Genomic DNA, 24,914 nt, shown 5'->3' with positions numbered 1-24,914 from the left:
GTGTTGCTGCACCGGCACAGCAGAGGGACAAAAGCAACCTCTGAAAAAGACACACCTTTTCTATCCTCACAGGTCACCAACAATACCTTTCCTGGCACACAGAAAAGAAGGTAAGCACCACATGCTTTGAAACAGGTTTTTTTTTTTTAAATCATCATTTTTTTGCTGTTGTGGTGACCGACCCCAGAGCAAGCAGGAGCTCCCGCATTCACCACTAGCTCTGGACCCCAAACGGTGTCCAAGAGAATCTCAGAATGTCCCGCGTTGGAAGGGACCCATAAGGATCATCAAGAGGCTGAGGATGTGCTGGTGTATTTGGCCTTGATAGCACAGGAGCCTGTGCCACACAGACATGCAGCCTTCACCCCCTTATTAATGCCAAAAGGATTACAGCCAGCTACTGCAGCATCGTCATCCAGCTGCTTTGGGGAGTCATATAAACAATGAATTCCAAATTACGGCATAAAATGACTCCTCATCCACCTTACTTTCCCTCAAGAACTCTGTCATCACCTCAACTTTATCTGCAAGGAGTTTTATTCCCATCATAGTCTTCAGTTCAGCTTTTGGTTGAGGTGTTAAGCTGCACATCTGCATTAAATATACAGTTGAGTGTCCTCTGGATTAGGTCGTTCACATTCATTTGACTTTCAACAGTCAAAATGCTTGTTCTACATCTTTTATATTACTGACGAAGAAACTATATTAGTCAAAGGGGAGGGAGGGCAGGTCACAAGATGAGCAGAGCATGCAAATGAAACAATTAATATCATAGGAGAGAAGGTTTGCCAGAAATCTCTGTCTCCTGGAGTTGTGACTTTGGAGTCTCGGAGCAGCGACTGCAGCACCAATAAAAGACTTACACCACACAAGCCATAAACCCAGGCTTCCTCAAAAAGCATATTGGTCAGTGATTCATGAAACTAATAATTCGAACCTGGCACTGCTCTTATCTTGATAAGTTCTGCAGCCTGCACAGCTCCAGGCTATTCTTAAAGGGAAAAAAAACCTCCAGCCTAATGGGAGCAGGAAAGGAGAATGAGCGCAGCATTCAACTACTACATATGCTCCAGGAGGGGAAAAATCCATCTTTTCGAAATACATAATATAATTAGCTATCCGCACTGAGGACTGATAGAAACGTTCATCAGTTTGCTGGGACATGCCTGGAATACTGCAGGATTAGCAAAATCATTGATCAATGAATTTATGCAAATATATTCTCCCCATAAAGAGAGAGTTACATTACATCTGTAACAGGCACCAGTGATTTTCAGAGGCCCTCTCTCGCCCACTCTTATTTTATCTCGGCTGGTCTTTGACAGAAAGCCTGTCACCGCGGTGCCATCTGGACAGTGTTGCTTTCACCCTGCCGTACTTCCAACCTCATATTTTGTAAGATGTTACAGAACAGAGGTTATCTCTGAGTTCATTTCCATATCTTGAGCAGTGACTCCAGATCTCCCACCAACATGTGTCAACAAATAAAAACATTTCTTATTGAGCACACCACCTTTCCTCCATCAGTTCTTTAGCTAATTCTGCATCTCATTTCACTAGGGTTCACTGGGGGTGCAGTAGCTTTCTAAATCTTCCACAGAAAAAGGCATTTCTGTAGCTAATCTTATTTCCAACTGATTTAATTAACACAAAGCTTGTAATAGCAGCAGCCAGGTTCGTCAGGAGCATTTCTCCTTCCCTTGAAGACCTACGGCAATACAGGAGACAGAATGGGAAGGACATAAACTACCGGACAGTCTAGTAAGTAATGGAGTAAAGAGACACAGAAATTATCATTGTATACTCTGGGTGCATCAGAATGACTTCTGTTCTTCCTCTGGCATAACCTGATTACCCGTGATACAAGCTCAACAAGGAAAACTGGGGATACTCTTAGAAAAGCCAAACTCGTTGTATTTCACCTAACTGGTAAATACTTCAATTACTCTTCTACGGCCAACAGTTACTCCCTTCAGTTCTGTTTTTATGACATGTACTAAGCACATGCTGACTGATGAAATAACTGAAGATTTTGAATTCATTTTGCTCATTTACATATATTTGAGCTAACATCTACCCTTGGGGGAAAACACACACACAAATCAACCCAAACCTACCAAACCAACCCCAAAATCCAGTCATTTTAATTATGCTGTACTCAAGTATGCGTAAGTAAAACAGCTACACACAACATTTTAAATAGAAATCCCATTCTCATTATTGTATTTAGGTCCTTTGGTATCAGTTATAGGAACACAATTTGCAGAGTTCAAATTTGATCCTGATTGCCTCAACCAATCATAATTTCCAGCAAAACAGAGGAGGAAATCACATTTGTGTGGCATTTTCAGGCTTTCATTAAGCAATGACATCTCATATATTTAGAATTATGTCATGACTTTTGCTCTCTGACTCTTCAGGTTGGGAAAACAAATAAAAATCTTCTATCTAGTTAGGACATGCCCAGAAGAGCGTTTTGCAAATAAATAAAACTGACTATAGAACTGAGTGTTCAGCATGCAGAAGACGAGCAAAGGAACAATTAAATCCTGGCTATAGCACAAAATAACAATTCACGTTCAGAAAAGTTCTTAAAAGTTTGCCAGGACAAAAGGCAGCGTGCATTATAAGCACGCTCATCCATGACATCTCTATCAGAAATTGCACAGATTATTAATATTTTTATGAAACACAACATCTCGTGACAGGAACAGACTGGAAGTGGGGACGCAGACACCAACTGGTCGGACAGACCGCGCTCTGTCCTGAGAACACGACTCGGTGCCGAATAAGAGTTTGAAAAAAGCCAGAGCGCAGCACGTGTAGTTGTGGGTTCTGGGCATTCGGCACGGGGTAGGGAGAAAAGGGAGGTAGAAATATTTGGAGAGAAAAGGTTCTATTCAAACACTGATGGAACAATTTTAATTACTAAGAGATCTATTATTTTCGCTTTAACATTTTGGGCATAGAAAGGTAGTGTGTTTTCATTTATGTTTGCTATTTACAATCTGAAGAACTTTCATTTTTTAATAATATCAAATACCTAGGGCTCATTTGGAAGTTATGACATAATTGCTGTGGATATTTGGGTGACTGTACTTGCACTTCACTATTACTCGAGAGTGAATTATCACCATCTTTTCCACCAGGGCTGAATGGCAGACTCCTGTTGCTACGGTCTCAATGACGGAGTCAGTGCTCATTCATTTCAAAAAGCAGGGGAAAGCCGGGAAAGAGGATTTTCAGGCTCAGAGACATTACATGAAAGACCTACAACAATTAACATAACCAACAAAAAAGAAAACTCCAAATCATTCCGTATGAGCTCCATACAGCGAGAACTCATTTGCCTTCTTTATACAACATTATCCACAGTCCTCTTCAGATTAGCTCTTGTTATGATAAAATCTTTGGGGTTTGGGAATATTTTTTTCCAGAAAATCTGTAATGAATAAAATGTCTTGCAGCTCCACTCCCTCTGGCTATCATTGTGAAGTAGGAGGGAAAACAACTTTTACAATATAAAACCAGGAAAGCTCTCCACCTAAGCTGCCAACAGAGACTCGTAATTCTTTCTGTCCTGTCCCCATGGCACAACTGCCATGTCACCACTCCGTTTTTAAGCTACCCAGTGAGACAAAACAATAATAAATTAAAAGGGGTTTTTGCTAAATTGCGTTTTGCATCTCACTGAGAAACAAATACTAAAAACACAAGTATTGTTCAGCACTTCCAGTCCAATGTCAATAACATGTGTATTCACTCCATATGGTTATATAGCTTGACTGAGCTCATTGAACCAACTTGCAATTAATTCCTTTTATTCTGAGATTGAGGTGAAATTCTGAGCTCTGAGAGTTTTATCTCATATGCTTCATAATTTTGGAAATAAAGCTGTGGACTGATTTCTAATTTACGCAGGACAGGAACATCGTATTGCCACACACCATGAGGAATACTGGACAATTATTTGAAGGATTCTCTAGTAGGTGGGTTTTTTTGTTCGTTTGGGTTGGGTTTTTGTGTGTGTGCCTGTGAGGGTTTTTTTAATAATCTTTAAACATGCTTACAGCTACGCTAATACATATTTCTCAATAATACTGTTATTGCCAGATATTGCCACAGGACATAACTAGAAATTAAGCAGAACAGAAAACCTTCTCCTGCTAAAACCAACATTTTAGTCAGGGAAAGTTTCACACCAATTTTCTTCAACTTTTCTGCACATTTCTACTCCAACAGGTCGTAAGTTAGTTAATAACTTTTGCCACTCCTCTACAAATACACGTCCCTTTTACATATTCTTGCTGTTTCAGTGGTTGCACACACCTTGCTGTGTCTTGGAACGCAAGAACAAACCCACCGCAATATGCTTTATAGGCTTACAAAAAGGGGAGAAGGAAGTACGTCAACAAGAAAAGCCCCCATTTTGACGACAGATTAAAACCAAAACTTTGACGGGAAGCCATAAAGAAAACCTGATGCAAAAATGAGCAAAACCAGCCCCGATGCAGAACTACCAAGAGAGGATGTTTAATTAAACGTGTCAGTTCTGCGTGTCATCGCTCAGACGGTATTTTCACCTTGCTGCAGGGGCAAAGACGATCAACACAAGGCACCAAAGCACTTTATACTAAACACTTTTGCAGCTTTTCAACCCAAAACTCAGAGTCGCCAGTAGCACCTGCATTGAGGTCTCCATAGGTCAGAGCACAGGAGCAGGGGCGCCTTTGGGGACATTTCAGACACGGAAGCTCCTAAACAAAGAGGTGACCAAAAGCCTGTGTTTGCATTGGGAGTTCTGCAGTTAGCGACCCATGGCACTGTGCCAGGTACTGGAATTAGCCTCAAATTTGCTTATCCATAACACAGGAAAAGGAAAACAACGCTAGTAAATGAAAACGGTTTGCTCAACAAGCAGAAATAAGTAACATGGACCACGGAGTGCCCTTCACTGTGACTTCATTACATGACTTCCTTCCCTTTCCATGTCTATCAGATCATGAAGCTCCTTGAGCTCAAGGGTTTTGAAGAATTCAAGGGCAATGAGAAGTGCAATCTAGAAACCACGGTGCTTTTAAATAGCATTCTTAATTTTATATATATATATTTTTGAGAAACACTAAGCCTTTTGTCTCTGCTCCAAGTGATCTACAGACTATAGAATTCCATAGACAGGTAGGTGTGCAGAGAAAAGATGTAGAAAGGTAAATGTTTGATATCAGAAAGGTCACAAGATTTCAGTAAGAAGAATTACATTATTTGGTATCCTGGCAAACTGTTTAAATCGATAATTAGATTAATTTTTGCCAGAATTATTAAGTATTTTCTACAGATTGCATCACAGGTTAAAATTTATCTGCATAAAATATATAGTGCCTTTGAAAGGATGAACTTTGTTTTCACTTGTTAATAGTCTTTGATCGTTCAAATCCCTTTAATTTTTTAACATTTATGATTGCTTTACAACTGAAGATATTATATTCTCCAGGGCAATAAGCAGATTTATTTTGATAGCCAGATTTAAATGTTCAAACTTTCTTTGACGAAAAACTTGGTAGAAAATTCAAATTAGGTTGGAAACATGAAACTCACATTTTGTGACTGCAAGAAAAATACCTTTAGAAATAGATACTATCAATCTATTTTCTCATCTTTTAGAGTTAAGATTGATTTTTCCTGTAGCAGTATGTCAGTGCTGAAAATTAAAAATACATTAAAGAACTGATTATGATTTATTTCATACATCCTCCTCTTCTCCCACCCACAAATAACTAGCATAAAATTAAGCAATTAAAAGCAGGGAGGTAAATAAACTAATTCAACATTTAGTACATGCTGGGGAGAAGGATTCTTGCATTCCCAGCAACTTTTTCAGAGCCTGCAGAACTCGGTGTATTACAAAAAAGGCTTCATTTATTGTCCAGCCTATTTTAGCGAAAGTTATAGCACAGTCTGCTCTCAGGGGAGGACTGATTCACTCTCTGCGGATATGGAAAACCAGTCCATTAAACAAAAAAATAAAGTCAATTTTATAGGAGTTTGTGATTTGTTTTTCTTCCTTTCTTCCACCCCACAGTGGACTTTTCAATCTGACCGACAAGTAAAAGTTTATAGCAGTAACACATCACTTTTCCTAAAAAGTGCTATTAATATAGAATTCAGACAATAGTCTTGATAACATGAGTCTCCAGATAAGAAACTCTGCAGATACCTCCTGCTAGCTCGGTGTGAGCAACACACACCCCCTGGTCACTGTCAGCACCCAGCCTGAGAGAGAGGGACCAAAGGTGTCCCAGCCGTGACAAACACGCAGAGCCACCCCCGAGGTCCCTCAGGACGCCAAACCTGCTTCTGCTGAAGCCGATGGCCAAACTCCTCTGAGCATCACGCGGGGTGGGCAGGACCCTTGGGGAAGAATTCCGGCCATTATGACACGCGCGTTCCGGTCACCGTGGCGCTGGCCGTCCCCCCGTGTCTCGCCGTGCTCAGAGCACGGGCGATGCCTCCAGCTGCTGGATCCCCAGCACCGCGCGAGGCAGACGCCGAGCGTGACCACCTACCATTGACTGTCTCGTACCGTGTAATTTAACGGCAAGCTCCTCCGCAGTCTGCGCAGGCCTTCTCTGCTGTATTTACACGTATTCTGTGCTGGAGCAGTGTTAACTCCAGTTTGGAAGCTGAGGGTTTGAATTTTGGTTCCCCCCCACCCCGTTCCCTCTCCATGTTGGCTAAGGACTGTGTGCCTTCACAAGGATTAACACTTTCAGCTTTGCAGCATTAACTTTCGGGTAAAAAGGAAAGCTTTCTATCAGTTCATATAGTCAAAAGCTATTCCAGAAAAGGTCTCTAAGCGAACAAGTAACTATTAGTAATAAGCAAATTATTTGCTCAGACTCTGAGTCCTGGGTGATATTGGATTTTACATTACAATGATAGTGCTTTAAATCTGATGTGCTTTATCTCTGTCAGAGTCACCTTTCACTGTCAAATCCTTTTATTTTGGCCTGTGTGGCAGCATTAACAGCTGATGTGTAAAGTTTGTGCTACATGAAGAGCACAACGTGGCGTTACAACATTTCAGCCCTCAGAGCAGGATCCTCCCCAAAACCAATGACTGCACTGAACAAGCCTGCCAAACGCCCGTCTCTCCTCCCTCTGACATACCAAACACCTTTCAAACAGCTTTTTGTCTAGGGCAATTGTCAGATATCTCATCATATTGTTCCCCACGAACCTGTTACCCGACATCAGGCAGACCCGTCCGGGTTTGTGGCGGCAGAGCACACATCGGACGCACTTGGAATCCCACTGAACCCCATCTGTTCACACAGCAGCCTGCACGGCAACGTCCCCGCTCCTGAGAAAAGTCGTCTATTGTGGCTTAATAAGCAGTAACCCCAGCCTGGGGGAAGCGTGAGCTTTCACTTTGCTGCCTACACGCCTGGTCGGAGGTGGGCAGGGAGGATTTCAAGCCCCCAGAGTCACCGCAGCCCGGGCAGAGCCCCCCCCGCCGCCCCGGCACCAAGTCAACTCACAGGATCTCCAGGTCGCGCAGGGCTCGGAAGGCTCCATCTTCGATGCAGCTGATCTGGTTGTTGTCCAGTTGCCTGCAGAAAGGAAGGGGAGAGGATGAAGGCTGGGGCCGGCACGGGCAGAGCCGCCTCGGAGCGCCAGGCTGGGGGCTCCCCCGTCACCGCGGTGTCCCCGCCGCCCCCCGGCAGCGCCGCTCGGCCGCACGCCGCTCCCCGCGCTGCTCTGCTGGCTGCCGCCCGCCAGCGCGGCACGCCACCGCACACTGGAGCCTGGCAGCTCTCAGGAAATATTAATTGCGCCTTTTTTTTTTTTTTTTTTTTTTTTTTTTAAAGGCAGAAGGGAGTAATTTCATTACATTAGGGCATCCAATCCATTATGAGCTTTTACCGTCATGTCACTGAAACAATTTCATTAAGCTAAAGGCCTGTAAATCATTGGAGGTCACTGGGCTGCCCTCCGTGACCTCCCAGAAAGCCTTTTCTTCTTTCAGTGGAAGTTGGAGTCCTCTGTCCTGACAGTACTAAATCTCCAGGCTTTATCTGCCCGAGAGCTGTGAGAGTGCATGGGGAATATACCAATTCCAAATTAGACTCGACTAATCTAATTTTATAGTCTTTTTATTATTCTAAGCACCAAATGTCTGTGGTGGTTCGATGCCTCTCTGCATTGTTACTGGTCCCATCTGGTAGCCCGTTCTATTGAAAGATTTCTGACTAAACACAGATTCTGTCTAACTGCATCAGGGAGAGCAATCCAGTGACAGAAAGCATTATACGCATGTACACTTAAAACACTATTTTGCTTCAAAATCTGTAATTTAATATTTGGATGGCGGAGTTCTCTCATTTGTCTCCCTGCATACACAATTTAAATATGTTTTACAACATACGCGGATACAGCAGTGCCGCCACATCTGTCCCGTTTGCTTAGAAAATTAAAGTTATAAGTCACGTTTAAAATTCAGTGATTACGTTTTCTGACATCTGATCCTTTAAAGTTCACACTTAGAGAAATAAAATTATGTACCTACCCACATGTAAGTACAATATCTGCATCTCATAAAAAACCAGAAGCAGGCTCCTGACTCTATATTATACTGCCCTCTGCATAGCATGTACTTTAGATTTGGCGAGGCAGGGAGTGTTTGCCCTCTGTGTGTAAAGTATCATGAACAAAGATCCCAAGATTGTACTGCGGCTTCCGGCTACTATCACAAAGTAATAAATATATATGCAGAGATAGCAAATACATTACATTTGTAAACAGAAAGAACACTATAGTATAATTACAAAACAAACACAAACCAAACCAAAGACTCTTTGGGGTAAAGAGCAGAAGGCAATACAAAGGTTTAAATGAAGCAGTGGTAAATATAATCTTTATGCAGCCCTTTAAAGATTGAGTTTGGCCTCCTAATATTGAACACCTTGAATATGTATATACGGGAAATTTATCCTTTCTAATGTAGTCTGGTCTCAGTTTTTATGATTTAAAGTGCATGAAAGACTATACACACTATAAGGTCTACTAAAAAGCTTAGCAAGCATAAAGCCCAGCTATGGTTTCTCATAGGTCTCATAACTTTGAATAACATCCTGAATTTGACAAAACTTCAGCAATGTGTCCTATACTGACAGATACCGGGATGTACAATAATCCAAAATTGATTTTTCTGTAGCATAAGAGTTCATGCATAGAATATATACATAAGCATATAAGTATACACATGCATATTTATGTTCTTTCTGCTTCTCCCACCACCTAGGAAAGATGCTAAAAACTATTTATTTTTGACTGCTGCAAGGACCAGGGCTTGCTGAGTGGCTTTTTCCAAGATCCCTGTTTAATTGTGTGGGTTGTTAAATATTTGTTGCTCAAACAGAAAAAATGGTGCATTTCAGGCAGAATAAAGTTAAAATGAGATAAATATAACGCTGGTTGCATGACTAAGTACTTCGCACTTCAGTTGGCTTTATTAAACACAAAGTTGGCACACGTTAGCATGACGAAGAGAAAGGCACAACTTCAGTACCACCTCTGTCTTGCACAGAAGTACTATATATTGCCTATTTTTATTTGAGTTACACTATAATATTGATTTTTCTGCCAAATAGACTAAAATAAGCAAATAAACCAAGTGTGCTAGTCAAACAGCCTTCTGATTGAAGGGCTTCCTATGCAGTGCATTGGGTTTTTTAAAAACCGCTACTCTCATAGATTGATTTTTGTTGAAAAAGCAGAATGACAATCTTAATCATATTTCTATAGGTCCAGCCATGCTAGCGCTAACAACCAGCTTTAGTCTGTGTGATTCATCCCCAAAATCACAGCCAGGGAAACCTCCAGGTGCCCAGAAGGCACGCACTTAGCAGAATAGCGGGAAATAGGGAAACTATTCCTTAGAGATAGACCCTGATTCTGCCTGCCCCATAAACTCGTTCAGCGCAGTCTCTGGAGACACCCGCACGTTTAATGCTGCTTTGGAACAGAGCTCACGACTCCTGGTATCTATCACGCCAAAACATTCACATCTGTGTTTAACTCTAAGCATGAGAATTTCTTCTCAAAAGGAACAGAACTATTAGTTGCCTTAAAATTAAGCATGACTGTTTTTAAGACCCTTCAGCTCCCCATTTATTTCTCTGTGTGTAAAAGATGGAAACTCTGTTTCTTTGCATCTGTAGAACACCCTGGCGAGTGTCTAAGCAGAGACTAGAGATTTGAGAGTCTAAAGTCTAAACAACATCTTCCTTCCAGGACCATGTGTTTAAAGTTTTGAGACAACCTCAGGTAAAGCCATACAGAAAGGCAAAGACAGGTGCTCAACACGTCATTTTCTACCCGTGAAAACACAAATCCTGTGATGTGGGCGAGCAGCCAGATCACATCCTCAGCGTGGCTAGGCTGTGCATGCAGCTCTTCAACGTGCAGAACAGACATGCCTACCATTTGTTGAGAACATCTGAACATCTTACCATAATAAAACTAATCGTACGCAGATAAAGTAAAAATTCAGTTCTAAGAAAAATATAATAAGAAAAAAATCAGTATTTCAGAGCAGGTAGCAGATACATTTCTTTGTTGAACTTGCAACACTGCTCTCATTTCTTCACTGGTGCCGTCTGAACGCGCCCTCACCCGCACACGTTACCTGAGACACGGATCAGCTGCTCCAGCCTTACAGGTAAATTCAAAAAGTGGTCCCAGCCAGCGGAAGAATTTATTCAGATTTAAATGCCATCTCCATTTGTCAGTGTTCATACCGCTTCTAGAGGATCTTTTTCTCCTCAATACTACGTACAGGATGTTATGCATGTAATGGTGTAATGTGATGGTGAAAAAAGGTCAGATAACACAAACTGAGGTGTAAGACACAATTTTAAAATGGACAAAGTCCGTTTTTATGCCTCCATTTCCTCCTGCCTTTTGAAGGAACACAGCACTACACTCAGACTTCATCTAAAAATACCCCGTGATTCAACTGCCTCTGAAGAAAATAAAGGTTCTCATGCAGAAAAAGCGAGCCTCTATATTTAAAGATGCTAAAGAATGAATGAAACCGTAATAAGCGAGCTATGTGAAATAGCCATGCCATCCATGTGGCACGTTATAAGAGCTATAAGTCAAGACAAGAACAAATAAACACAGCCAAACTTGGAGCTTCCAGGTTTTTGCTAAGTGAGACAGATATCTATCTCTTCCTTGGGTTAGAGTGTTTGGGTGAAATGCCGCATCTCCTGAGCATCAGACCTGGGCTGGGCGATGCTGTCAGAAGGTTCTTGCTCCAATAGGCAGTGAACTAGCAGCTTGTGGGCCACTGAACCCCCCTGTGACCCACTGAGGGGCACAAAGAGCATCACCAGGATCTCACGGAACGGAGCAAAACACTCAAGCATGGAAAATACTTGACGGGTACATGGGGTTTAGGTGAAGCGTGACACAGACAAATGCGAACAAACAACGGGAGAATGTAGAAAACTGTTCGGGGAAAAGGCGTCTTTCATAAGGTAGAGCTATAATACATCATGCCATGTGTATTATTATAATCTGACTCTAAGCATGACCCAATAGTCTCAGTTTTATTAAAAAGCAGGAAAACTATGTGACTAAATTATATGCAACTGATTAATCATTGTCTATCTTTAAAATTGATGCTTTGAAGAAAAACACTTGGACACAAATCACCTTTCTATGAAATGAGAAATAACGCTGCATCCTATTAGATTTATATCACCGGACGGTCTATGGTTTGGCCAAGACACGGCTTTAACTGTTTAAAACACTGTTCTCCTGACAGGGTAGAACTGCGGCTTATCCATTTACATTTGTACATTATCTATCATACATGAGAGTGAAATTTCAAATAACATTTGGAAGAAATAGGATTTTACAATGTTCATATTCTTTTGTCATTTGAAGCAATTCTTGAAATACCAAGGCTTGGAGTTTTTGTTCACAGCAAAAGCTGATGTAATTTCTATCACGCTACTGGATTTAACATTAAAAACAAACCAAACAAACAAAAATCCACTGTTCTAAAATACTAAAGAATTGAATTCATCAAGGGTAAAATGTTCTGAAACTGAAATAATCTAATCTTTTACTAACATTAAAAGTTAGTCAATGTTTAACACCCTACGTTTATATTTCTAGCAATGTTTCTTCATATTGTAACAACTAACCTGAAGCCATATGTAAGAGATTTTGGTATTTTTTCTGCAATTAACCATGCTCACATTCACGAAGAAGAGGTCCTTCAAACATCAACATTCTCAATAATAAACGATATATTTGGTGTTTTATACTTTGTTTCAGCGAGGTTTTTTTTTAATATTTACAAACATTACCAGGGCAACTGCAATGCTCAAATGTTAATCTGCTTTTTAATTATACTGTGACAGGAGTTTAATTACTATAACCTCTTTATATATGTTACCCAGAATCTAGTTAAATACTCAAATAAAAGCCTGTATTAGCAAGTACTGTAATATATACTTTTCAGATTTCTTTCTTTGTCATATTTTACATGTTTAGTATAAAAAGAATTGTAAGAATAGTTGCACATTTAAGAAAGTTCTACTCTTACAGATACAAAACTACTACTCTTATAAATATCCAGTGCTATAGATCCAAGACTAAGCAAGAGCCATTTCTTTGTTAATAAAAGACTTGCATATTTAACCTGAAGTATCCATATTAAAAGCATTGTCTTACTGAAATGGAATTCTCAATCGCTATTTCACAGGAAGGTAAATTCACCGTAACTTCCTATAGAACTGTTGTTATAAAAAAGAAATAATTTTGTTAATTACATCTCCAAACCAGCCTCAGTTTGGGCAACAGTTTTTGCTAAACCTTTTCCATTTTTTTCTAATTCAAACTGCTGGGTCTACACCATCACTTTCCTGACAGTTGACACTCTTCAATAACCTGCAAGGATTAGACAGACACTCTATAACATTTATTTTCCAGTCTCCAAACCAGTCCTTACATAAGTTTGAGAATGTTAAAATTTCAAAGGAACGTGACCCAATATTCTGTGTAAAACTTTTTACCTACCAAACTAAATTCCTTGTCCTTAAATTGATAAGGAAGCACCATAAATGGTAACAGATAGTCCTTTGAACCGAAACTAAATTCAATTAAATTGAACGAATATAAAGTTATTACAAAGTAGCTTTTCATCCATTTTTACTCTTTATTGTTGCTTTACTGAGATCATTCTGTAAGATGTTGATTGAATGAGAAAATTTAAATAATTGATACATTAAATTCAACTTGAAAACAATTAATGAGTGAATTAAATCAGTGGTACAAAACACAAATAACAGAGCGGCTGTGATCAAGCTGAAATCTCTCTCTGGGATTTCTACAAGTGTTCCAAAATGTATTTATTTGTTTCTTTCTCCCAAAGACGTGGTTTTGCCAAAAGCTACGGCTGGAGCATTGTGCAGAAAGGGCACATCCTCGTGAAATAATCGGACACAGCCATATTCTCTGCCTCCAGTTTTCATGCCCGACCTATTTTGCCAGGCTGTTCAATAAGGAGGGAAGGATATCTGATGTGGAGGGACAGAGTTGCTTCTAAATAATCACTCTGCAAACTATTCAAAAGTATTAAGTTGTTATTATTATTACTGTTGTTGTTGTTATTATCATTATTATTACATTAACTCACAATTCAAAAGGCTGCTGTCAAAAACCAGGCAGTGTGTTAGCTTAATGAAAAACTTAAGTGACAACAAGTAGACTCCTCCTGCCTCTTCCCACAAGAATACACACACACAAACCCACGATTTCCTTCAATAGCTGGGGGTTTAGAACATTTTTTTCCTTTTTTTAACTCCCTCTGGTTGCTGATGTAACAAATAGTGCATACCAAGCACAGAAATGGCTGTCTCCATAGCAATTGGGGCAGGTTTTGTGGTTTCCCTAGTTACTCTTGACTGATAACCATCTGTTGTTCTCCTCTGCCATAGCCCCAAAGGGGGAAAGGGGAAGAAATGAGGAAGATAAAATGGGTGTTAGAGAATATGGAACTTATTTACTGTAGTGGTTTTTACATTTTCAGAAGGTTTGCACTTCCTTCAATCTCTGTTTCATTTATTGTCACCTTTGGTTGACAAGTATCAAATACCACATATAAAGAAAAGCTGAATTCCAAAATGTCACTAATCATTCACCTTATTAACAGGAAATCATGTTACGAATATCAATAGGAAATCATATAACTAATGATGTTACTATGTGGAAAAGTTGAAACTAAGGCACTTATATAGAAAAAATATGCAGATATTTAATCTAAATAATTAGTAGAAATGTGTAATGTCCAAAGAGCATGGGGTAGAGGTGGCGCAGAAGGTTTGCACCCTGCTCACTGCTGCGGGTGGAACTGGATCACTCAATAGCTGCCACTTTCCACCCCTGACCTGCAAGAACATCTGGAAGTCACCTCTGGTTCCACCTCTGTGGCCGACACTTCCATCGAGCCCTGAGCCCCTTCGTCCCCATTCGCAAGCCTGTGCAGTGTCCTAAGGGGACGCAGGAATGGTGCGTCTGCAGGGACAGGCTCCCCATGGCCATGTCCCTCCTGCAGGACAGCAGCACCACTCAACTTGCCCCACAGGCAGCCCCGGTGGCCCCGCAGCCCAAGTCACGCAGCGAGGTGTGTTCTATGAGCAAGGTCAATCTTTACACAGACTCGTGTGCCATCACAGTATTACTTACACAGAACTAATAGCACATAAGTCATGCTCATTTTGAAGGAAAACCAAATAAGCCTCCGCAGGCTGGCTGTTACAGCAGATCAACATAGCAGCATGCAACTGGGGTTTGGGTTTTTCTCCTTGAAAATGATTCTGTGCGTATGTTCCGTGTAGTAACAAATCCATTACAGAACCAAAACTGAAAAAAGAAAGACACAGAATGCTTCATCCCTTAGTATTAAAATTTATATCAGCTGTCACTTGTTAGAGACAGACACAATTTGTTTGGCGCTACCCATATCTCTAAACCATGGCTTCAGCAGGAAACTCCGCTGAGTGCTGCAGCAAAGCAGGTTATTGCTGTGCTGGTTCTCATCTCCAGCATGGGACAGGAGCGGACAGGACAGGGGTGACATTGCCACTGCCCTGAGGACACGGCACAAGAGCATCCCTGGGGTGCTGAGGATGCCCGTGGGTACCGCCAGGATAAGGGGCAGGATGCAGCAAAGCAAGGGGATGCTTAGCAAACAACATAGTAATTCACGTGTTTCACTGTTTACACGTTTTTATCATTAATAATTCACTAAATTCAGCTTTGAGAGGAAAAGCGGGGCTCTCATGCCTTTAAGAGGCTTAGACTTTTTCAGCAAACATGAAAATTGCATGGCAGGATAGAGGCTGTGCAAATGCAATAGACCTCGGCAATTAAGCGAAGGTGAATGTGCCCAAGGGCCAGACACCAGAAGCTCCACTCTTACACAGTTAGGGAGATGACAGGGCAAAAAGGAATCTTGACATTCAGTCTCCAGACATCTGTCCCCTTTGAAATCACATATTACATTAGAGTAATTCTATCACCTGCACTCATACAATGGCTTGAGATATGTTTTCTAGCTCTTAAGAAAAAAATTAGGAGGAAATAATACCAAAATAGCAAATGTTGTGAGTAAAATCACAGCAGAGTATCAGCCTTGTTACATGGCTGGTAAATTTGGGCAAACCAGTACAGAATCTTGAGGTTTTGTGATGTTTTTGTTAAATTAGAAAATTAATATAAATACCTAGTGGATGAATCGTGGATGAACAGGCCAGTTATATCCACAGAGGGATGAAAAATTTTGAATATCTCAGTGCCTCATTTTGGTTTGAAGGATTATTATTATTATTATTATTTTTTAACGTGGTTGTATTCAGTCCCTCAGCATCCAAGAAGTGCTAAAATACTGAAACCCACAGTCACTGGAGTATCGTTAACAAATGCTACACGTTCCAAGATGCTGCATTAGTTTTAAATGACTCCGCCACGGCTTTCCAGTACTGATCCTGCTTAGCAGAAGCTCGGAAGCTTTTCTACAAGGCTCCAAAGAGCATCTCATCTTGAATACTGCTCTAGGCTCCAATTTTAGGATAAGTGGCACTCCAGAGCACAAAAGCTGTGGGGGCGGCTCCTTTCAGGTGTTTTGTTTGGCTTTAACCCTTTTCTCTTGTACTGATCAGGCAACAGCACTCACCTTTGAGACATGAACTTTAGTCTAGTCTAGTTTAGTCTAGTCTGCTGTAAAATTTGTCACCGAAAAATAACCAATGAAAAAATAAGTGTTTGCAATTACTTTAAGAGAAGGAGACACGTGGCTTAGCCAGAGCTTGTCTGTTCACTGCCTACCTGTCCGGGCATTAGTAAAGACAGAGATTTTGTTCGTAACACACAAATGCTCCAAAAATGGCTGAGGTGCACATGCGGCTCCAAATTCTGACTCCTCACTCTGATTTCATGTTTCTCTGACTTCCAGGTCTTACGGGAAAAATAGCAGCAGACCCAGGTACATCATATAACTGCACTCCAAAGGCTGCTGCCCTCTTACCGATATAAAACAAGACCAGCAGTAGATACTATAAAAACATTTGAGATTTGTTTTCTAGTGGTTGCTCCAATGCACATGCAATGTCCTGATCCTCTGTACTTAAGAGTCTTTACATTTGTCATTTCTTAGCATCACATCCCATTTTGCAAGTCAGATCTGCGGTTGACTTGCAATCAATACTAGATGAGCATATGCACAAGTTAAGATGAATCGGTGCTAAGGGTGGGAGAGACGTTAGAATTTATCGTCAAGCTTCTGAGCTTTTAAAGCATTTACATCAAACTTCATTCTCACTACCGAAGGCGATGAATTCAAGTTCCACATCCAAATTCCCACTGGAATTACTTCCTATACTTACAGCTCTGAATCTGCACTTCCTTGCCCCAAATTTGCTTGTTCTCCTATGTGACTTCAAACAAATAAGTTAACATAATATGTGCTTTGGATTTCTGCATTACCCACTTAGGCTACAAAAACCTTGATGAAAGGGTAGGTTCTTGCTGTGCACTTTTACATATTTATTTATATTTGTACTATGTTCATAAAAATAGCACTCTGCACTTCTCTAGGCACTCTGCTTATATACACAACTTACGTAGTTATGTGTGTATATTTGCTTACTCATATGTATATATATGTATATGTATGTATGTATGTATGTATTTATGAGTAAGCAAATAACACTCCTGTTAGTCTGAGAAGCCTGGTAAAAGGTTCAAAAAAGCACTAAAATCTTCAATTTTTGTTACAGAATCCCAGAATGTCAGGGGTTGAAGGGACCTGGAAAGCTCATCCAGTGCAATCCCCCCATGGAGCAGGAACACCCAGATGAGGTTACACAGGAAGGTGTCCAGGCGGGTTGGAATGTCTGCACAGAAGGAGACTCCACAACCCCCTGGGCAGCCTGGGCCAGGCTCTGCCACCCTCACCAGGAAGAAGCTTCTTCTCAAATTCAAGTGGAACCTCCTGTGTTCCAGTTTGCACCCATTGCCCCTTGTCCTACCATCAGCTGTCACCGAGAAGAGCCTGGCTCCATCCTCCTGACACTCACCCTTCACATATTGATAACCATTAATGAGGTCACCTCTCAGTCTCCTCCAGCTCCAGAGCCCCAGCTCCCTCAGCCTTTCCTCACATGGGAGATGCTCCACTCCCTTCAGCATCTTTGTTGCCCCATTCAAATTAACCATCTCCTGACATATTCCATAAAGAAGATGTCACTCAAACCTTGCCTTTGTGGATTGTGTCCTCCTCTACCATTCACTCCTTTGTCCAAATCTACACCATTGCTGGAACACCTGCAAAACTCACCTACGCTGTCAATATAATACCTGCATATCACAAATGAAAGCCCGAAACATCCAACAGGGCATCTACAGAACAAGAAGGGTTAGGAAAGAATAATTAAAAAAAAAAAAAGAACTTTAAAGAAGAGTCAAAAGAAAACCCAGAACTGATTGCAGAAAAGGAAAGCAAATAGATGACCTGATATATGAAAGGGGAACCAAAAATAACATTGCTCTTGCTTATCTTAGGATCTAGTAATTATGGCAATTTTAAAATGCTTTGAAAAGTGCTATGGAAATACACAGCAAACTGGATCACAGTTGACCAAAAAAACAACCAAAAAACCCCACCAAACCCCATTTTGTTTTATTGTTTTCAAGCCAGCCAAATTCACGTCATCTGTGAAATGTTTATCACCCAGGGTAAGGACAGCAATCCATCCTGCAGATTTATGTTTACAAGCATTTTGGAACAAATGTTCCTACTTGAACACCCATGCGAACCATAAGCATCCAATATGTTGGGATTACTACATTCAGTTTTTGTTAGCAGATCTTTCATTTTCTGAACAATGGTCTACAAAAATCAGTGTGGCACTACTGTCTGTCCTGCAGGAACAGGGCACACAGCATATGGGACAACTCTGCCATATATTCACCAGAGAGTGTTTATTTCCACATACATGAAACCATAGGTCTATTTCTTTTAATTCATAAAAGCAAATGGCATCAATCTATTTCTGGCATTTATGCAATTGCTGCAGCATTTGAGTCCCTTACCCTTTAATATATTTATTAATCCACGCCGCAGATGCACAACTGTCAGCAGCATCATGAGGTTTTATAAAATTTCAGGGACTAAACGCAAAACTCCCAGTTCCACTAACCCACATCATTTCTAAATTAACCTCAGGACATGTAAAGTACCAGCTGAAAACACAGAACAGGGAGAGTTTCTATCAAAAGCTGCTGTAAGCTCTCATTGCTGAACACTACTCACTGCAATGGATAGTTATTGATCATGTTGCTGTTGTCACAAAGTAAACGTATAGGTAAAACACATATAACAGCCCTAAAGTTTTACTGAATTGCAGTACCTGAAAAGAAAAATATCATCAAAAACCCTATTGGTACCTGACATCATCACATAAACTTAGTTCTTAAAAGCAGCCCAACAGGTGCTCAAGTCTTTTTCCAGCTTTCCTCCTGGATCGCTGACCCTGGGTAGGAAACTCCGCAGCTGAGAAACCCCAGTACCAAGGGACAACCATCATCTCCAGGACAACACGCTCTGCAAAACCAGGCTGACAGGTCACCTCCAAAGGGCTTCGTTCCATCTTGCAGGAGACTCGAGTGAGGTAACTTAAAGGTCTCTATTTAGGAATAAATGCAGGACTTTTAATGAACTGAAATGTGAAAGAATTATTCCATTTTAAATTGGTACAAACAGCATCACGAAATAACTGCATCCCTAATTTAAAAAGGATATAGATAGAAGATGGCTTATTATTACAATTATGGTTAGAATTATTAACTAACTTCCACACCTTACATCTAAAATCAACAGCAAATATTGCAGATGCAGATTTATATAAAGGATTTCCTAGAAGTTATAGACTTTAATACTTTTGTATGCAGATTGCAGGTTTTTTTTAAGAAAAATATTTCATTTTTAAATTAACAACATCAACCTTCAGGTCATCTTAGACACCGTGATTTCTTAAACACTAATGGTTACATGTTCATTCACACTTACTAGCCACTGAATAATGCTTCTACGAGCCTTACAAAATTGAAGCCATTAACAATGAATCTTAAAAGTTAATTTAATCCACATGACTTGAAAATTTGCTTGCTAGGTGGTATTTTTTTATTTGTATTTTTTTTTCCTGACATTAATCCATAAATATATTCCCAGCAGAGACAGCTGCTTCCTCTGCCAGGACTGTCATAACAATAAGGCAGCCTTGTGCAACACAACTTGGACTCTCTAGCAGGCTTAGGCAGCAAGTTGGGACCAAAAGACCACACCAGTTACCTTACCTGACCCTTGGAACAAAATCTCAAGCATCTAATTCATACTGAAACGTGACAGCACTTCAATAAAAAGGCCAGAGAAAAACCCTGCCCCCCCAAGTTTTCTTCCTTGCAATCAAAGCAACAAATCTTTGGTAAGTAGGCAAAGAGGATACCTGCAGCACTGGCTTCACAGGACATCTCTCCCATCCTTCTCCGTCATTCCGAGTGCTGCTTCCCCAACTCACAGCAAGAGCTCCCGCTTGTCCCCCCGCCTGAACATTAACCCTTCGTTACACTTCCCAGCCGCTCCACAGCTTTGGAAAGCAACGGGAGCTAAAAACCAAACCAACCCCTCGGCCACCACCACCCCTATGAAAATGGTTCCAAAAGCTGTGAGCCCCCTTACTCCGTGAATGGTTCCAGGCAAACCACTTGACCTCCCTGCAGGAGTCATTGTCCTTGTAAGACTGGTTTTAAAAGCAGGACCTAATCAATAGCTGATGCTGCATATGACCTGAGCTCGGGCATGTAAATTAAATACAAAATAAAGCAGGTTCAGGGGTGAAACTCACATACAGGGCTACTGAACGGCCACAAAGGAAATAGGAGGAAGAAGGAGAGAGGAAAAAACCCAAACAAATAAAAATCAATCCCATTTCTAAAGCTAATTTTCACACCAGAAAGATCCATTTCCCACCACACATCATGACAAGCAATTTTTAATGTGTGTGAAAAAGACCAATGTTTCACTGTACCGAGAAGTAAACTGGATGCGGTGACTTGTGTGTTGTGCATCTGGAAATGCAGCAAGAACCGCTTACGGGGATCTTAATGCAAATAATTGGCATTAAGAAAGCTTGCGCACCATGTCACAGTTCTACAGCCATTCGTTTATCTGTGTAAATGAGTTGCATTCTGGTTTTCAGTGAGTTGGTTTCTTTCTTTTGGAAAAGCATCGTTGCCTATATTCCACTATTAACAAAGCATGACTGCCTTATAAGCAACTTCTGATTGACAGGATATTAAAACAGAGGGAAATAATCTTGGTCATTCTTGAAAGTCTCATATTGCTTTAAAAGAACAATTACGAAATCCTCAGTTTCCCTAGTAAAACAAGAGAAAGGAAGAAGAATTCTCAGTGTGAAAACAGCACCTCGACAAGCTGTACATGCGTATTATCAGAGCGTCACTGTACTGCTGTTCAATGGCTTGGAAAAATAACTCCAAAAAGAGCTTTAGAAAAACCGCAAAGGACTGGAGCAGAGGTTACTTCCACAGGAAGACAGAATTCTCTCATTTGTTTCTTTGACATTTATGGGACAACCAAAGGGTAAACAAAAGCAAAATTAGATCCCACAGGCTTTTGGTAGGGAAAAAAAGTGGAGGAAAATGGTATTCGGTAGCAGAAATCAGTTGTACAAATGAGACCATCATCTAACGGCCCTTTCCAACGCTGCTATCTCACAGGCACCCTGTGTCATCTGGCCTTAAACAAAAGGGGTTTTATTCTTGCCTACCTCAAAGCTATTTTACTAAAGCCATTCTCGGATTTACACCTAGATAATCAACTTTACACTTTTTCCAATAATCTCATAACAGATATTTGAGCGCCTGAGGATTCCCTCCACGCTTCACTTAAGAGTTAGATCCTTCTTTTACATTGGAAGAAAACAATGCAGATCCAACCGCAAGCACAATTTCTTAGAAATAAAAGAAAAGAAGGATTTTCCACAGGAACTTCTCCATGTCCATGTGCAATTTACATGACCTGAGCTTCTTTCGAGGAAATTTTAAAATGATGCAGCAATTTGGCTGTTTAAAAGGACTGTATAACATCCCTTGCTCTATGAACAGAGCGAGCATATGTTCATGTAAAACCAATTTATGATTGAAAGGCTGTAAAATACAATTATACCATTAGAGGTTAATTCTTCTTTTTCCTCCAAAAGTGTTTTCCTTTCTAAGCATAACAACTTCGGGTTTAACTGAATTGCAGGTGGCTTCATTTTCATACGGCCACTTTATCTCCTGGAGCCACCCAACTGCAAGATAGCGGAGACATGTAACAGACTGCAACACCGAATGAGAAACATAATCATCCCTTTCTGGGTTCTAAACATGGCAAGAAAACTATAGGGGCTTTGTCGCCGTTGCTTTAAACACCTGGTTCTGCTCGCTCCCAGAAAGGTGCAGCTGAGTTCTGGGCTGACGAAAGCCAAGCAGCAGCCTGGCTGAGGTGGGGTCAAGAAGAGGGAACATCCATCTTTTCTTCTGTGGTCAAGGAAGAGGGGTGCAGGAAATGTGGTCCCCCAATCAATTACTGAAATTAATTCTTGAGCCTAAGTCACTGTCTTCTGGAGGAAACAAGAATCCTGATTTGCACCAGTGTTTTCATCACTTTTTTTTTAACAAAGACTAAAAATGAGAATTGTGTTATCCAGGAAAAAAAAGTGATGCAGTATTAAGCAATGAGGAAGTTTTATTTGCCTGTAAAGGGACAACAAATCCAGGAACACTGTCGCCTATGTACAAAATGAAATATCAACGCTCAGTCCCAGTGAGATGGGAAAACAACTGGAGACTCCAGAGACCCACAGCGGCTCTGCCTTGAAATCTGAAAAGCACTTTGGCTCTTCCAAACGCACCCAGGGCAGGCGGCAGCGCTCCCTGCGTGTCCCTGCGCTGCGGCAGCGTCCCATGGGCACAGGGGGAAAGGAGAAAACTAAAAAGAACATTTAAAATAATAATAATTTTTTTTTTTTAAATGTCTCAAGCAATGGCTTTAACTTAGTCCAGCTGGAAAGGTCAAGAGGAGAAGGCAAACTCTGTTCTGTGGATGGACGGTGTTTACAACCCCCACTTATTCACGGAGTCTGCACTGCAGTGAGGTTGCTGTGCTGTTTTGGCTAGAGCCTGCAAGCGCTGACCCCTCCATGCCCAGCACCGCACCGCAATGATTCCGTACAAAAGGTTTGCATTAAATGTAATGAAGCAAATGACAAAATCAATAAACCTGGAATGGTGCGGGTATCATAAAAATGATGTAAATTCAGAGTTCACAGTGGTTATGAAGCTATTTAGAATTATAATTAAAACCAGTGCTATTTTTTTTTCAGAATAAAAGCTCCTTTTGACAGTCACAGATGAATGTTACAGGAAATTTTCAACAAATGTATTCAAAATTAAGGTATGGCACAAAGACAGCATAAATTATCCAAAGATAAACTGCATGCATAGGTTAGCCTAAAAAGGTATAAAGAAAATCTGATTTTCATGCTTTTTCAACTGATGTCACATCCCATTTTAATCAAGTTTTATATCAAAAGGACAGTAAGAATACCGCATAGCCTGTTTTTAAATCATGGTTATTTTCTGAAGTTTGTTTCTGTCAAAGAGACTTTCGCAAGACTAATAAAATAGAAAAGGGCCAAATCTGCTATTCATTACTCTCTGTACAAAAGCGGAGCTGCAGTATGGGTGTTGCATCAAAATTTATCTATGCTTTATTAGGATAAAGGAATAATCAGCCCAGAGAGCACCGAGCAGAGCTCAGCAAAATAAGTAAGCAGATAAGTAATCCCTGAAAATATCCACAGTCACCCTGATTTTCTGTAGCTGATTTCCAACCCCAGATAGCGGATCCCATTAAACCTACGGGGAGGTTTTCTCTTGCAAAGCTCTGGACATTAAGCTTGGGTCTCATTTAAAAATCTACAGCAACGTCACATTGAGGCAAGTGAATTACATACAACTTGAATCTCTAGATTCTTGAAACTTATTTTTTAATTAGTTTCTACCTAATCAAACAAAATTCGCTACAAATTTTAAATGTGACCATCAAGCCTGGGGTTCTCACACCCAAACACTGAACGTTTTCAGTCTCCCATGCAAATGGTTCCCATCCAAAAATCCTACTAATGACCAACTTTCAGAGTGGCGCTGCTAATGGCTATAGAAGCAGGGAAGGCAATAAATTATGCAAAATAGAAAGCACAGGGAAGATCAGAACAGAATCTGAAGTAGATGGAAAGGCCAACTTAGGCCTGCATGGTATGCTTCAGCTTTCCTGTCACCAACATTAGGATTTTACCATAAGAACAAGGGAAGTGCTGCCTTAAAATGGTGCTTAAAGTACATTTCCAGAAAAGCTAAAAACAAGTGGTATTTATGCTTATCTCAGGTCTACAAGAAATATATAGAAATCTAGGGTTTGCCTAAAACATGATATTGAATACAGTATATATTGCAGTAGATAAACTGAATAGAGAAATTGGGTAAACCAAAGTTATGTATAACCTTATTATGGAGGTAGTCAGCCCTGATTCACATCACAACAATGAAAATTATAAGACTATTAAATGCCACCAGATTAAATGCCACCAAACATACATCCTCCACTAGTAAATACTGCAGGCTTATGTACCTCTATTTCATAGGTAGAGCACACTTAAGAGATATTTCAGCTTTTATTTATCTGACATTTTACTCAGGGGAGAGCAACCTTTACAGTGAGGAAATCTGTTTCTCAGGAGTGATGGTTCGGCTTCTAATGAGTTGTTGGTGACAGATCCCTTGCGGCTCCGTGAAACAAAGACATCCTGAAACGCAACTGGACAGAACAGAGCAGACATCCACTCTACTTAATGCAGATGTTTTCATTAAAAAACATAAAATAAAAATCCACAGTGCACGTTCAATCTGTGAAATCAATCTCAAGTGAAGCACAAGTGGTAGTTCAGCACATTCAACAGATTTAAGACCATTCTGTGCTGTTTAGTCCGCCTGGTGTTTTATTTATTAGTGAGGAACATGGGAAAGAGGGTTATATAAAGCAAACTGTGTTTTAAAAATACAAGTGTAGTCTAATCACACTACCCAATATGACATACATTTAAATACTTCTTTAAATGGTTCTTTTCCAGTATTTATCATGTGTGTTGCAGAATTTGCAGGTTATTAGTCTGCACATGTTTCTGCCATTGCTCCCTGATGCATTTGGGACCATG

The 24,914-nt window shown here is 40.5% G+C and overlaps 1 protein-coding gene across 2 annotated transcripts in view; it reads right to left on the bottom strand.

Moving 5' to 3' along the window:
* Nucleotides 1-24,914, bottom strand: part of SLIT3 (slit guidance ligand 3) — a 482,015-nt gene that overhangs the window by 206,274 nt on the left and 250,827 nt on the right. For both annotated transcript variants that reach the window (XM_082064057.1, XM_082064056.1), the window contains one exon: nucleotides 7,539-7,610. In XM_082064057.1, coding sequence (XP_081920183.1) covers nucleotides 7,539-7,610 — 72 coding nt within the window. The remainder of the gene's footprint in view (nucleotides 1-7,538; nucleotides 7,611-24,914) is intronic.

This window comes from Streptopelia decaocto, assembly GCF_964273445.1.
Source record: "Streptopelia decaocto genome assembly, chromosome: 12".
Taxonomy (NCBI): Eukaryota; Metazoa; Chordata; class Aves; order Columbiformes; family Columbidae; genus Streptopelia; species Streptopelia decaocto.
This window is presented reverse-complemented; position numbering and strand designations above follow the sequence as displayed.